The sequence below is a fragment of the Crocuta crocuta genome, unplaced genomic scaffold (genome assembly GCF_008692635.1).
Source record: "Crocuta crocuta isolate KB4526 unplaced genomic scaffold, BGI_CrCroc_1.0 scaffold125, whole genome shotgun sequence".
In the NCBI taxonomy this organism is placed as follows: domain Eukaryota; kingdom Metazoa; phylum Chordata; class Mammalia; order Carnivora; family Hyaenidae; genus Crocuta; species Crocuta crocuta.
This window is the reverse complement of record NW_027531143.1, coordinates 5,175,068-5,190,527: the sequence shown is the minus strand read 5'-3', so window position 1 is coordinate 5,190,527 and position 15,460 is coordinate 5,175,068. Positions and strand designations below refer to the sequence as shown.

At 33.4% G+C, this 15,460-nt stretch overlaps 1 protein-coding gene across 7 annotated transcripts in view; it reads right to left on the bottom strand.

Moving 5' to 3' along the window:
- ADGRL2 (adhesion G protein-coupled receptor L2) overlaps positions 1-15,460 on the bottom strand; it is a 189,339-nt gene that overhangs the window by 146,741 nt on the left and 27,138 nt on the right. For all 7 annotated transcript variants that reach the window (XM_077771033.1, XM_077771027.1, XM_077771030.1 and 4 more), the window contains exon 2: positions 8,139-8,311. In XM_077771033.1, the coding sequence (XP_077627159.1) occupies positions 8,139-8,211 (73 nt within the window). In that variant the 5' untranslated portion in view covers positions 8,212-8,311. The remainder of the gene's footprint in view (positions 1-8,138; positions 8,312-15,460) is intronic.

The following is a 15,460-nucleotide window of genomic DNA, read 5'->3' as shown; positions in this document are numbered from 1 at the left end:
AAAAAGAGGGGCGCCTGGGTGGCTTAGCCGGTTAAGCGTCCGACTTTCGCTTACGTCATGATCTCGCGGTTTGTGGGTTCGAGCCCCGCGTCGGGCTCTGTGCTGACTGCCAGCTCAGAGCCTGGAGCCTGTTTCAGACTGGGAGGCTGTTTCAGAGTCTGTATCTCCCTCTCTCTCTGACCCTCCCCTGCTCACACTGTGTGTGTGTGTGTGTGTCTCTCTCTCCTAGAAATAAATAAAAATATTTAAAAAAGAAAAAAAGAAGACTCTGGAAGGGTAGAAAGAACTAACGATTAATACACACACATACAAACACACACACACACAGATAGCTACAGAACAACAGTAAGAAGCATTCTATAAATAACCAACAAAACAAATAAGAATTTTACTTAATCCCTTTTAGATTAAGCCCATATGCAAAACAAAATTCTGCTATCTCTGAATCCCTCTATTTTTTCCAGAAAACTACTTCTGTTTCTTGACACTTTACAGTTCGTAAAATTCAAACTTTATTTTTACTATAGGGTATTTTAATTACTGCTATCATGTTTTTTACTCATCTCTCTCACAAAAATGTTATTCCTTAAAAGTATTATACTAAACAGACTGGGGGATACAAAAAAAAGTAAGCAGAAAAGAGCACTCATACTAGAATCAGAATCATATTTCAATCTGTGTAGAAATAAGTTGTATTCATTTCTTTTTCTTTTTTCATTTTGAACTTAGTGTCCATTATGCTTTTATATTGGTATGTCTTAATTTTATCTACTTTGTTAAATTGATTCACACCAAATGACTTAATATTAGTTCACTTAAATAAATTTTGAGCTCTCTACTAATAACAAAGTCAATTCATAATGCATAAAAAATTTAAATAAAAACATTTAAGAGCTACAGGGAAATGCAAGTGAATATATATTTAACCAATCTCTAGAAATGGACTTTTAAGCATAAAAATAATGAAAGATCTCACAAAAGAAAATAACTATGCATCAAAAAGTAAAAAAAGAAAAAGAAAAGCAAATGAAGTAAAATACTGATAATTATTACATTTGTGATTGTTATTTTATAAATTTCTTCTATTTAAAATTTTTCACTAAAAATTAACCAGAATGAAATGAATTATAAGGCAAACAAATGCTTTTATAATAAAAACAACAAAATGATATCATAGAGTTTGAAAAATAAGAAAAACTGTAACAACATACAAAAAAATTCACATCATCCAAAACCAGTTTGGAAGATGTCCACATGCCTGATGTAATAATCAAAATTCTAAATTTCTAGTCTCAGGAAATAACCAGACATGAAAGGAAAGATTTACATAGATTATTTACTATACTTACACTTGAAAGAAATTAAGTTCGTGTAGCCAATAAGTAGACAGGGGATTAAGTCATTTTTGACATATAAATGATGAATTACCATGCTGGTGTTAAAATCCATTATCTGAACATATAATAACATGGTAATACAAGTTATGATAATATAAATGAAAAAACAGAATATAAAAGTATATGGACATGAAAAAACTAATTTTGTTTCATACATAATTTTGTTTTATCCATAATATCAGGTATGCTGGGAAATAAAACAAAAATGAAGTGTGCTGTGGTAATATCAAGGTCCTAGAATTATGAGCAATTTTAAATGCTCTTCTCAACTTCTTAATTTTTTATCTCTTCTCATGAGAACGTATTACATTCAAACTCAGAAGGGAGGGGAGTACTTTTAAGAAAAGAAAAGCCCTCCAAGCAAGAATAATGGCAGACATAAAAGTCAAACTCAGTAGAGTCCCATGCTGATAAGGAGGGATTATAAATGTCGTTTTTGCTTCCTGAAGCTCTGATTTGGAATTCCCTTTTCAGTCTTACATTTTAGCCAAGAGATCCCACGGCCGGAGCTAGGTATTCTCCTGGAATCACTTCTGTCAAGTTGACAAAAGGAGTTCAAGAATAGGGTTGAAAGATGTCATGAGATATTCGCTAATCCACATTGATGTCTAATACATGTAGACCGCACGGCTGTCATATGTCATTCTCTGTCATGCAGGAGGTGAAAAGAAAATAAAGAGTACCATAGGGTACCAAGCATATGTTTCAGTAAAACATTCCCTTAGTAATGTGGCAGATAAATCGGTTCTTGGAGACATACCAGTTCCACATTAATACTCAGAAGTGCTCAATCATTTGTATTATCATATTCTCTAATACCACAAATAAGTATAGAACATATAAAAAAGTGAAAAGGTATATTAATTCAAAAAATGGAGCAAAAGATTCATCAAAAGTGAAATTACTCAGAAGCAGTTAACACAATTACTGTTTGGCAAAATTAAGATGCTTTACATGCTTCCTGTAATTTTAATTAAGCTACTTTTAATAACATTATTGATTCTTTCAAAAATATAACAATAACTGTGATAAATGCCTAATACGGATATAAAATCAATATTTCAAGAGTATTTACTCCAGTATAGGCAAATTCGTAACCTCTTTTAGCAAAGTATTATTTCATAACAACAGATTTATTTATTTAGCATTTGATACAGTCTTTTCTGTTAGAAAACGGAGGCTTGTAAAAATTAAATAGCCAAGCAGTACAATGTTACTGAGGTCTAATGGGTGGCTGTTGTGTGAGACACACTGATTTATAACACTTTCCTACCAGCAACAGAACTATGAGTGAATCAACATAGATTGTGAATCAACACACCTTTTCGAACACTGGAAAAGAAGCAAAACAGAATGAAATAGGGTAGAGAGTGGGAAGAATAGTAGGAAGAAAGTCTCAGCAATCAAGCACTGGAATTTAATCTTTAATATATGAAATATAGCATATGTTGACAATTAATATTGGTAAACACAGGACAAATGTATATTCTAAACTAACTTTTGTAAAATGCCTGTGTTTCCCTATTAAGTTTAGTTTTTCTTTTTTTTTCAACTTTGAGTCATATTCTGAACAAATACACCTTGTTCTTGAATCCTGGTAATAATACTATAAGGCATTTGGTTTTTAGAAAATAAGCAATACTATATAATTTGCAAATGGCATTAATATTTATATTTTTAAAATGGAATTACATCACTACCTATGCAGAAGAAAGCTGCTGCAATCAAATTACCTTACACTCTAATAATACAATAAAGTATCTTAAGAGCAATATAGTTAGGTACTTTTTCAAGGAGTAAAATCACACCGATCTGCACTAAACAGATAAATAAAATCATTATTAAAAAAACAATGCATTGTTTTAAACCACTGTTAATTTACATAATTTGTGAATTTAAAAAATAAGGTTACATTTGAAATGCAGCCAACACAGATATGCTGTACAATTCCTATTAATTTAATGGGAGTTCTGACTCCCATTAAGTTTAATAGGAGTCATACGGCCAAATCTCCACATACCTGGCTGAAAATTTACCTCCTGGCTTTCAACTAATCAAAAATATACTGAAATGAACAAAAGTAGTCAATTTTGCTAGCCTGGGAAATCTAAAGTCCCTACAGTAAGTCAATTCAGCATTTTCATAGCAATGGCCATATAGTTATTCCCAACAAGAAAAAGAACAAGGTTATCACAATGAAAAGAGACAAATTGAAGAAAGGGTTTAGGAGCTCTGAAAATGTAACATTTACTCTTAACAGAAAATATGTTCTGTTTTTTACAATCTGGAGCCAATTTTTCCTTTTTTTCTTCCTTCTCAGTATATTGTCGAAAGGGAGAAAAATATCCCTTTTTAGAGCCTAAAATTATGCCCAAGGAGCTTGATCAGAGGAAGAAAAAGCCATATGAAAAGATTAGATAGTAACTCCCAATAATCAACTTCTTACTACTTCTGAATCACAGTGACTTCATAGTTTCTTTTCAAAAACACTTTTAAAAATGTGACTTCATATCCACATCCATGCACCCCTACAGCTCACCTCACCCACCCACACAAAGACAATATGACAATGGTTAAGCATGATACTAAGCAACATCAGCATCATCCCCCAAATTTGTCAGAAATGCAATGTTTGGGCCCCACCTCAGAATCTCTAGGTGATTCTGATGTTCCCAAGAATCACTATTATACTTTATCCACTATTATACTTTATTCCACACCATGCTGTCCTCCACTGATGTTTTTCTCCACCACCACGCTCACCACTGTCTTTACATAATTTATTCAACTCATATTGAGTCAGCTCAAGCATCATCACTTCCAGCTGGAAGCCCTTCCCAACATATATCCACTCATCCATCTACCCTTCATCCCAATGCTTCTGTAAATACGATCATCATGGCACTTACCACTCTGTTATTGCAACTGTTTATTATCCTCTCTCTATTAGGACTATGACTCTTTAAAGATTTCTGTTATTTTATGTGATGGATATAAAGTAAGTACCTATTATAAACCAGGCACTGTTCTAGGCACTTGAGCATATTGCTGAAATAATCAAACAAAAATGATTGCTGCCCTTGTAATGCTGACACAGTGTGTATGAATATAAATTTTACATTTTTCTCATATGTGTATATGAATAAAAGAATGAATGAATATATTTCTGAGTTATTTTAATATTTCTTAAGTTTAACCTTGGGAAAAAAGTAATTATTCCTTCCAAATTATAGAGTAGTCTGAAGGAAATATATATATATATATGCCCAAAATAGTTTTTACTTCATATTTACCCCCTGGATCTACTTTTTCCTGCCACTCAACTAAGCAAAAAGACTCTACAGCCAAACATCATTTGTAGTAAGATATCATTTATACAAAAGTCATTATAAAATATGCTTAGAGAATTAAAAGTACAATTAAAATTGGTAAGACACTATTTCTACAGCAGTATTCTTAAATTTTCTTGATGTATGTAAACTGAATAGGTAAAGGTGTGTCTCACATATCTGGTATTTAGGCATAACTTTTTTTTGAAATATGGATAAACAACAATGAGATTTAAGCTAACTAAAATTTTCACTAATGAAATCTAACTAAATACTCACTGCATAAAGAATTCAACCTGAAATCCATTTTATTGAGTTTGCTGAAGAACTGCCATTATTTGTAACTTGTCACTTGAGCAAGCCTTCACATGTCTGACTTACGCTTGCCAGGGCTCCATTATATAGCATAATTTAATTCTCTAGGACACAAAAATTCAATTTACTTTCCTACTTACAGATACGTGATTCCACAGTGGTTACTCTGCTTATAAAAATTGACCAAAAGAATCAAAGCACACCAGTTTCTCAACAAAACTGATTTTTGAAGGGCCTGAGATTAGTTCTCTAAGAATAAAATCAATTCTAAGAAAAAGTGACAAAATATTTTGAAAGTCTGATCTTTTCTAATCACTTTTTATTTGGAAATTCTAAACAATATTCAAAAATACATAGGGGAGAGGAGACTCTAAGAATAAATAAAGCATTGTTCTCACTTCACAAAGACAAGTAAATTTAATAGGTAAGACCAGATTCTTAAATACTAGTTGACAGAGACAGAGATAAAGGGAGATAAGCTAATTCTAACAATTAAACCTTTATATAGGTTTTACCATGGTAAAACTTAATTTTGCTTGCTCTTTAATATGTACATAAAACACGATATATTTATAATGTCCATCTAAATATAAAACAAGTAAGTCTTTGCAAATGTGGAAATTTACCTCTCATGTACAGATGTAAAATAAATCCAAAATTATGTTTGGCCTTTAAAATAATACACTAAGGTGAAACACTATTGTAAAGAGGAGGAAAACTAGAAGCTCTGAAAAGGTAGGCCTATGGCTGAATATAATACACAGCCTTATTTTGTTTTGTTTTAATCTTATTTAGGTACTACTACTTAAAATCCAGGTCTGGTTTCTATTGAAAAGCCAGAAGACAGGCAAAAGCAGGCTAAATACTGGAATGGCAATCATGGGTCCACTGGCAAGGATTTTCCTCCCTACTGCAGACCTCCACTGGCCTGCTGCACTCAGGTTACTTCCCGTGCTTGGCCCCAATAGGCACTTGAGGTTTCCAGCCCCTCACAATACCATGAGCTCCTCAAGAGCTGGAACCGTGTCTCCTGCATTTCAGAATCTGAAGCCCCTGGCTCAATGTAGTCACTCAGGAAAGAAAGGAAGAAGCCACCTAGGAAACTCTACCTGAGTTTTATCTGTAAGAATCCAGGAACTAACACAAAAAGTGCTCACCTCGGTAAGATGTGAAAAGGACTCTGAAGAAACTTAATGGCTGAATGGTTAAATTTATAACTCCTTTCCTGTGTTCTCATATCTAACTTTGATTGGGTTTCTCTATAGGTGTTCACAGAACATTATCTACTTTCTGGCAATAAAGGACTATCATGTCATGTGAAACTTTTCTAAGACAAAACCATGTGATGCTCGATCAGTACTCTAACGGTGTGCATTAACTGTGTGTACTGTCACAGCCAGCAGTGAGGGCTCCTCCCAAGTTCTTTTTACCCGTAGGAGGGATCTGCTTCAAAAGCAACACCCCCTGGCCTGATGCGCCAAAAATGAAATTTCTCTTAAGAGCAGATATGAATCCTGACCTGATAGGTGACACTAGAAATAAAACTGCAGTATCTCATGAAAAAGTCTCTCTTTGCTAGCCCCCCTGCTGAGTGAAGCTACTGTGCTAGCAAAGTGGTCTCTATCTTGATTGGAAAATTTTTCATTATGTGGACTAATGAGCCATTGGTCCACACCTGGAATCTTTTTTAAATGTATAAAAACATTCAAACATAACAGCAGGAATTCAGTTAACACCCCCCTCCCCCAAAAGCAGATGCAAAATTATAGACTATACACAAGATTTTCATAACAATGCAAGCCAGAGATTCATATTATTAAACTCGGTTCTGCTTGTTGTCTATCATTACCATACTGTTCACTCAGACATACTACATTTTACTGTTAGATCTGATGTATCTTTCAATTCTGATGCACAGAGAAGGATCTTCTAAAAATAGATTATTAACCCTGTTGTAACTTTTGAGTGTGACTTAAATCCAAAGGAACATTATTTACTTTCTGAATATAGAATTTGTTAAAACATTTCTAAATTTGTTATTATTTGAATTATATTATTAAGTAATGTCAATATACTGGGAGGGCAAGAAAAAAAGAAAATTCAAATAAAATTCTTCCAGCAAAATTCAAATGTTAATACTTTGAATCTCATCACAAAGATGTTGGAAAAATAAGCTTCTAGGTGACAGCATGCCTCTTTTCCCCACTCATCATTTTGTTAATAGATATAAAGAGGATCACTTAAAAGTATATATAAACCAATTTTAAAATTCTAAAATATTTTAAGAATATTTAATTGGGACAAATAAAATCTATGCATTTCTCAGAGATTTTGTATTCTTCACAGATTTTACAAGACTAATCTATTTTCACGCTGAATATTTAACTACAGCTACTAAGTAGATATAAAATTAACATATCTTAGCTCCATATTAACTTCTGACCTGCTCTGTAAAAAGCACCTAAAAGGGTGTTATTTTCACATGGAAATAATATGTAAGACTAAAGAAATAATGGATACCAGGAAATGCATATAGTAATTAATAAATGATTGTTTCAATTAATTAAGCCTCAAAAATATATTTACTTCTTTAAAAATCAGGTCCGTCTTCAAAAAATATAAATAAAATTCAAAATGAAGCACCACAAAAATGCATTTTCTAGAAGATATGAATAAAAATGTATTTAAGAGTTTTAGAGCTAAGCTATGACCCCACTTGAGAAGCAAACAAACTAAAAATGAAGTAAAAAAGTTGACACAAAATACTTTCAATTTTACTGGAATAAATTTAGTCAGTCAGTGCAAAGTATATAACGAAGCAAAGCTTCCATTTACTTTTCTCGAGATTATTTACAATAATATTATACCAATGTATGTAAAATATAAATTCAGACTTCTAGCACTTTCTTCTGTACTACAACTGTGTGTAATGAAAATAATTCAACTACCAAAAAAAGAATTTGACATTCGGGAAATATTTTAACAGCTACTTTTTAAAATAATAAAACTCATTCTAGCCACTTCTATGTAGACAAGATTGCAGAGTTTAAATTAAGTTCACTCAGATTTAAAAAATAAAATTTAAATTGCATCTTACCTTCTGTATTCGGTAAGAAGCTGATTACAATGACAAACCACAGACTTCGCATTCTGCAACCAGAAGACACCATTATTGATCCCTTTAAATATTTTCTTTGTATTCCTTAATGAATCTAGTTATAAATGCCCAGCTTCATCGAACCCAGCAGTCTGCATCGTTGATCCTCATATCTGAAAAACAAACAAATCCATCATTTACTCTTATGGTCCCGCTACGTCACAAAAAAATGCGAAAATAAAAACAGCAATTCCCTCCCCCTCTCCCTCTCTTCATCTCCTAAGTATAAAAAAATAAATGGTATGTCTTTTGATTCTATATCCAAAATGAGAGATGGTCCTATATACTGGATATCTGAGCTTTACAAGAACATAAAACGATCTAAGCTCAAAAATCGTTTATAGATAACCATGACATATGAATTCACGGAATGGTTATATAAATCCCTAATGACAATTTTTTTCTCTGAAAAGGTTAGGAAGTTGTACTGGAAAAATATACCTGTCTCTCTTTGCCACCTATCAGTCTTGTTATCAAATTACTAGCTTTAGTATATAATGCCTCTAATAAAACATTATCAATATATACATGTTTTTGTTTGTGTTTAGTGATGACAACAATAATATTATCTATGATTTTATCCAGTTATCTTGCAGGACAGATTAGAGATATAATTAAGCAGTTTATTTTTCTATATAAGGACATATAATTTTTAACACATGGGTGTACATTAATTTATACAATAATGGCATTCCAAAATGACATTCCTAAACACCACGTATCAAATTGCTATAGCTATTCACACAGGGAACAGTTTAATAGTCTTAACTATTTCATTTTAAAGTTTTAGATTTTCGTATTTTTTATAGCAAAATATAACTTAGAAAGATTAAACCTATATTCTTGAGTAGGTTGGTCCATTCACTGGACCCAAATAAAAACCTCAAGATCATGATGATTTTATCTCCAAGGTGTCGCACATTTTTTTTAAATAGGAGAGGGGTAAAGAATATAAAACCTGGAATCAAGTCTAATTCTGACTGGCCCTTAAGAATTCAGCTCTTCAACTGGGTAGAATACAAAAATGTCAGGTGCGTGACTTAATCAGTACTTCTCAGTTCCTAGGATCACATGAGACCAGGTTTTTTGCTAGGTTCTACTGAAGTATTTCACTTCTTTCTAGGGTGGCAAGAGGAATTTGAGTAAATACTAGCCTTACAATACACATAAAATGCAGACAGTTCTCAAATACATCAGTCTACTGGTCTTGCCTTGAGGGTGGAAAAATTACAAAATTTTCTTTTAAAGAGATAACAGTTTCTTCATACTAACTTCCTGTAACTTTCTTCTAAGTAATACTCATACAAGTTTTCTCAGTCTATCCTTAATCTGTTGCAGATAAAGAGTTTTTAAAAGTGGAGTAGCGGAATAAGGGGAACATCCCTTATTCTGAAGTTGTAGCTATAAAAAAGGAACTCTTACATAATTTAGATGCTATCACTAAAGCATAGAGAAAATTTAGAAAACAAATATTCCTAGATAACTCTGGAGCTCACTTTCACATTTTCTGAGCTACTCTGCATTTGTTACATGCTTTATGTATCATATATGATTCTATTAGTTTACTATATTCTCTTATCAGTTCACTATATTCTCTTATCAGTTCACTATGAGATAACTTCAATGGAAAAGCAGTCATATTCTAAACAGTTGGGAATACTTATCACATTGCAAGTCACTACATTGCATTACCAAATACCACAAAAAAAAAAGAATGTAAAAAATTAATCTGAAGCTATTATCTAGTGTTTAAATCTAAAGATCCATAAAATCACAGATGAAATTAGCAAGGTATTTCCATAATAAGCATTTTATTTTATCATGCCTACAATTTCAGAGATGAAACTGCTTCCCTATACATCCTTCCATGACCCAGAAGAGCCCAATTTTTTAGCTCTCTATGAAACTACTGAAGACATTTAGGTATCTTGACAAAGGGGGTCAGAAATGGTATTACTCAGTTCTGAGAACACTTCAGATGATTCTCTGTCCAAAGAAATAAGACAAAAACAAAGGAAAGAGCAAACTTCCTCTCCTGAATGCCAAAAATATAAAAAGAAGAATGATACATCAAAAATTAATCTGCTGGTGAAACATGGGACACAACTGTGTAGACTGGCTGCTTCTATTCTTTCTTCACACAGAACTCCCAAAGACTATTCAAAAGACAAAACCAAAAGTAAACCTATGGTTTACAACTGATGTAGCAAAGCACCTGCCTTAAAATTGCCAGCTATTTTATATAAAGCATAAAGAGAAGTCAGAAAATTTCATGACCCGTCACACTGGCAAGGCGAAATCAAGGAACAATTTCTTATATCCTCCATAATGTTCAATGATCTGATCAAGCAATTAGAATGATTTTAATGTGTGGATGAGACACGTTAATTAGTACAAGTAAAATGAAGTCAGCCTCTGGAATGCTCCCGATTTGAGCAAAAAGAACTCTAGCTGTCCAAGTTCTGCTTGTAAATGAGTATTTTCATTTCAATGACATGCATACAGGCTGCTTGTCCACAAGCACAACTCTTGAACACATTTCCACTTCCTTAAAGCGATCCAAGATTAGTCTGTCTTCGGGCATCTGCTATTTGAAAGAGCCCTTGTTTGTGGGAAGAAAGGGAAGGAAGAAATCAGAGACTGATGACTGCCTTGTAGGAAACAGCTGCCAAGATAGGAAAACCTCGGCTAGTAAGGGAAAGACAAGGAGGAAACCACACAACCAAGACCTCTTTTGTGGTCTTTGGCCAGGACAGATATTTCATGAACAGATTTTAACGATACTAAAATTTAAGTGTATTCTTAAGGTTTAAATGTGAGACTCAATTTTAAGGTTTGAATATGTGAAACACAATTCTAAAATTACACTGTAGTCAATTATGAGACTTAGTATAAATGACTATTTCTAACAAACAGAAACAGGTTTTGGAATGCAATAAAAGCATGGTTTCCTATATGCAAATAAAGCTTATGTCCATCTGTCAGTGCAATAAATAAAAACAGTATCAATTTTTTTTTCATTCTACAATCTATATCCAATCACTTCCCATGAAATAAAATCATTTACAAAAACTCAAGCTTTAAATGCAATTCTGAAAACAAAGTCAAAAGATTTTACTGTTGTGATCCAAATTAAAAACAACCTTCCATTAAAAAAAGTTAATGAAAATTGAAATACTTAACACACCACAATCAGTTAAGGATAGAATGAATAAATAATCAAACATGGTGAAACTAATCTTAGGAAAGCATTGCTCCTCATCAAAGTGGAGCCAAAGGACATTCACAGGCATAAATGTAGCTAACAGACTCCTCCCTTCAAACCCCTTTAACTACCTGCAAAGGAAGCTCAGTAAAAGCTTCTAATGCAAAACAAAAACAAGGAACAAAATCAGAAGAAAGCTATTAAAGTTCCTTTCAGAAATCAGAAAATATTAAGTAATTCTACATATTAATAACCAGTTTTTCTTGGGGCGCCTGGGTGGCTCAACTGGTTAAGGGTCTGACTTTGGCTCAGGTCATGATCTCATGGTTCATGGGTTAGAGCCCTGTGTCAGGCTCTGTGCTGTCAGAGCCTGGAGCCTGCTTCAGATTCTGTGTCTCCTTCTCTCTCTGCCCCTCCCCAGCTCACACTTCCTCTCTCTTTCAAAAATAAATAAGCATTAAAAAAATAATAACCTATTGTCCTTAGATTTTACAAAACAGTTTTCTAAGAACGACAGAGAGAAATTGTGACTATAAAGGCACAGTGCACTTAATGCTAAGTAATGGTTCATTTCTTAATAAAATCATAAACATTTCTAGGTAAACTAAGCTTTTTATGACCAAAATTTAAAAAATCCAACCCATTTCTAATGTACAATCTTGTTTTCATCCTAGTCTTACTGCTACCAAAACTTCTCTCAAAATTTTTTTTAGATCTACATATCCTCCTACTTACTCTGTTATGTAAAAAGTCTATTAAAGCATCATTACTACTAAACCTTCCAAAGCTGGACAAATGACTTCCAGGAATATGCCTTAGCACTGTTTATCTTTCAATACTCCTCAATGCTTTATACACTACTTAAAACGTAAGTAAGGTGTAGTCTTTCAAACGGTAACCTGTATATATTTAATAGCTGTTTGAAACATCCTATACTTAAAACTGTCAACAAAACTGGAAAATACTCTAATCAGTTTTAATATTCAAGTATTTATGTTACATTACCAGGAAATCACATTTAACCTCATATGTGATGATGCCTGTCTAGCAAAAATAGAAAGAATTTGTATATGACTTATCAATGAAAGGACAATTAATAAGAGGAAAAGATAATTTCAAATTTTCAAAAACTAGTTAACTAATAAGGTTGATATTCTATTAAGAGTAAAGCCAATATAAAGATTCATATTTTAAGCTTTGACTTTGATTCCTATTCACGGACACTGAGGTACAAAGACCATTGGATGTTACTCCCGGATGACTAAAAGCACGAGGAGAACAGAGAAAGAAAAATGCCATCTAAATGCCAGACCTACCAAAGTCACCCATCCTTGTTATTATGCACTAATGCTGTATACAATGAAACATTAATGCTTCATTCCATGAGCCAAATGTAAGTCAGTGCTACAGGAAAGCCAAAGGAAGCTGTACAAAGTCAGTCTTTCTATTCTTATTTGTGCTATAAAAATATAATAATTATGGAACAGAATTTACTAGCAAAAGAGAGCTGTTCTGTATTTTGCCAAAACCAACAAAACAACAACAAAAAGGATAATACTAACCCCACTGTGCCCCCGTGCAAAGGCTTAGAAAATAAAAAATAAATTACAGATTCATTTCAATTTAAACCTTATTCAGAGTGCTCACTTTCTAGAAATATCTTATATGCAGTCCTGACAGGCCAGAATTCCCCCTTTTGTTAACATCGGAGAAAACATCGACACTCTTGGGAGTTTTCTTTCAGTAACTTGTCTAAGTAAACCCTCGCTATCGATAATCAGTGAGCTTATTTTAGCTTTAGATATTCAACGTACTTTTGCATTGAAGTTTATTTTCCTTCTCTTCACAAAGATAGTTTGGGGCTGGGAATGCTGACAGAGATTTTAAAACCACGTGGCCAAACACTAGTCACTATGCTCTTTCTCCATTTCATTTCTGTGGACACTGGTATCAATTCCAGAGTACTTTAATTAAACTATTTATGCCAAAATCCCCTTAACATTCACCACTGGTCTTCACCACTGGTCTTACCCTTTACTGAAACGTCTGCACTGTGAAGAAATACATTCTTCTAAGAGAGGTCTTAGAGTAGAAAGGAGAAGAGTTCAGGAATGCTCCTAGTAAATTACATAAGCAATCCCCTATAATATCCACCAGGCATGCTGAGCATGCAAAAGAGGCTTGTAACTGTGGACACTGGAGGCCCAGTGCAGGGCAGTCTGCCATTCTCTTCATTAAAACCCTTCCCGTTGAAATAATAAAAACAAATTGCTGTCATTTTCAAACCAATGTAGGGGACATTTTATGACTGAACATAAACTTGCAAATTAAGTCTCAAAAGAAAAAAAAAACGGAAGTACATGCCCCATTCAAAATATTACCATACATATCGCAAAAAGTTGATGGCTTCCTCAACTTTTCTACCAAAAAAAAATCTTAAATATATTTTTTTAATATCCACCTACAATATAAGAAGTTAGTTTTTTCCCTGTTTGGGGGAAAGGGAAAGTTTTTTTCAAGTTTATTTATTTTTGAGAGAGACAGAGAAAGTGCGCGAGCTGGGGAGGGACAGAGAGAGGGAAAGAGAGAGGGAAAGAGAGACGATTCCAAGCAGGCTCCCTGATGTCAGGCTGACAGCACGGAGCCAGGAGGGGCTCTATCTTACCAACAGTGAAATCATGACTTGAGCCAAAATTAAGAGTCTGACACTTAACCAACTGAGCCACCCAGGCGTTCAGGGAAAGCTATTTTTAAATGGCAGTTCTCTCCAACTTTAAGACATTTCCTTATAACCTTTAACTTCTAATAGTCTAGAATTCTGATATAAGTTTTTAGTTAAATACAAATTATGGGTACTACAACCGGTAATTATTTCTTGAGTGCATACTATGTACGAAAGAAATGCTATATTGAACAGATATCACTAATCCTTTACTAGATCAATATTATAAAGATCAGAAATCTGAGGTCCAGAGAGGAAAAGTAACTTGATCGAAGTTATTCAACTAGCAAGTGGCAGAGCTTGAACTTTTTTTCATTCTTTTTTTTTTTTATGTTACTTTTCCATTGAGAGAGAGTGCACACACTTGAGCAGGGGAGGGGCAGAGAGAGGGAGAGAGAGAATCAATCCCAAGCAGGTTCTACACCATCAGTGCAGAGGCTGATGTGGGGCTCAAACTCACAAACCGGGAGATCATGACCTGAGCCAAAACCGAGAGTCTACACTTAACAGACTGAGCCCACGCAAGTGCTCTGCAGAGCTTGAATTCTAGTCAAGGCTAATTACAAAGCCAATCCTTCTGCTAATCACTATATTAGTCACTCAACAAATATTTACTAAGCATCTATTATGTGCTGGTTCCTGAGGATCAAAGAAGACCAAACTCCTTATCTTTGGGAGATTACATTCTAGTTCTAAAATAACCCTTTCTAATAAAAAGCTGTACTTGCCTGGCACATAATTAGGTCTAAATAGTTTACCTATATAACTTCATGAAATCTTCACAACAACTTGAAGAAATAAATATTATTATCTCCATTTTTCCTTCAAATGAGAATACTTAACCTGTTTAAAGACAGTAAGTCAATACCAGTGCTGGGATATAAACCCATGTTTATAAAACCAGTGTTGGCAATAAACCAATTATTGCCACTAATTTAAGTAGTGCAGGCAAACTTGCTTCATGTTTTGTGATCTTTCCAAAAAATGGAAGAATAACAGAAGCATTTTGGGACTGTGAAAATGACAAAATACCAAGAGAATAATGAGTTGATTTTCAAAATGTTTACATTATTAACACTAACATCCCTTAGGTTATAATAGCCAAAAGTTAACTAAATTTTTAGTACCTCCAGTCAAGCTATCTTAATTTCATTCATTTATGGTGCTATTAAAATAAAAAATTATTCTAAACTGATTAAGTGTTAGCAACCAAAATACCTGAGAAGTCACTTCTAAGTTAAAACAGATTAAGTATTTCCTCCAATTATAATTAACAATGAATCTTAATAGTCCTGGAAAGAATGTTTTCACATTAACATCTATAATACTATGGAC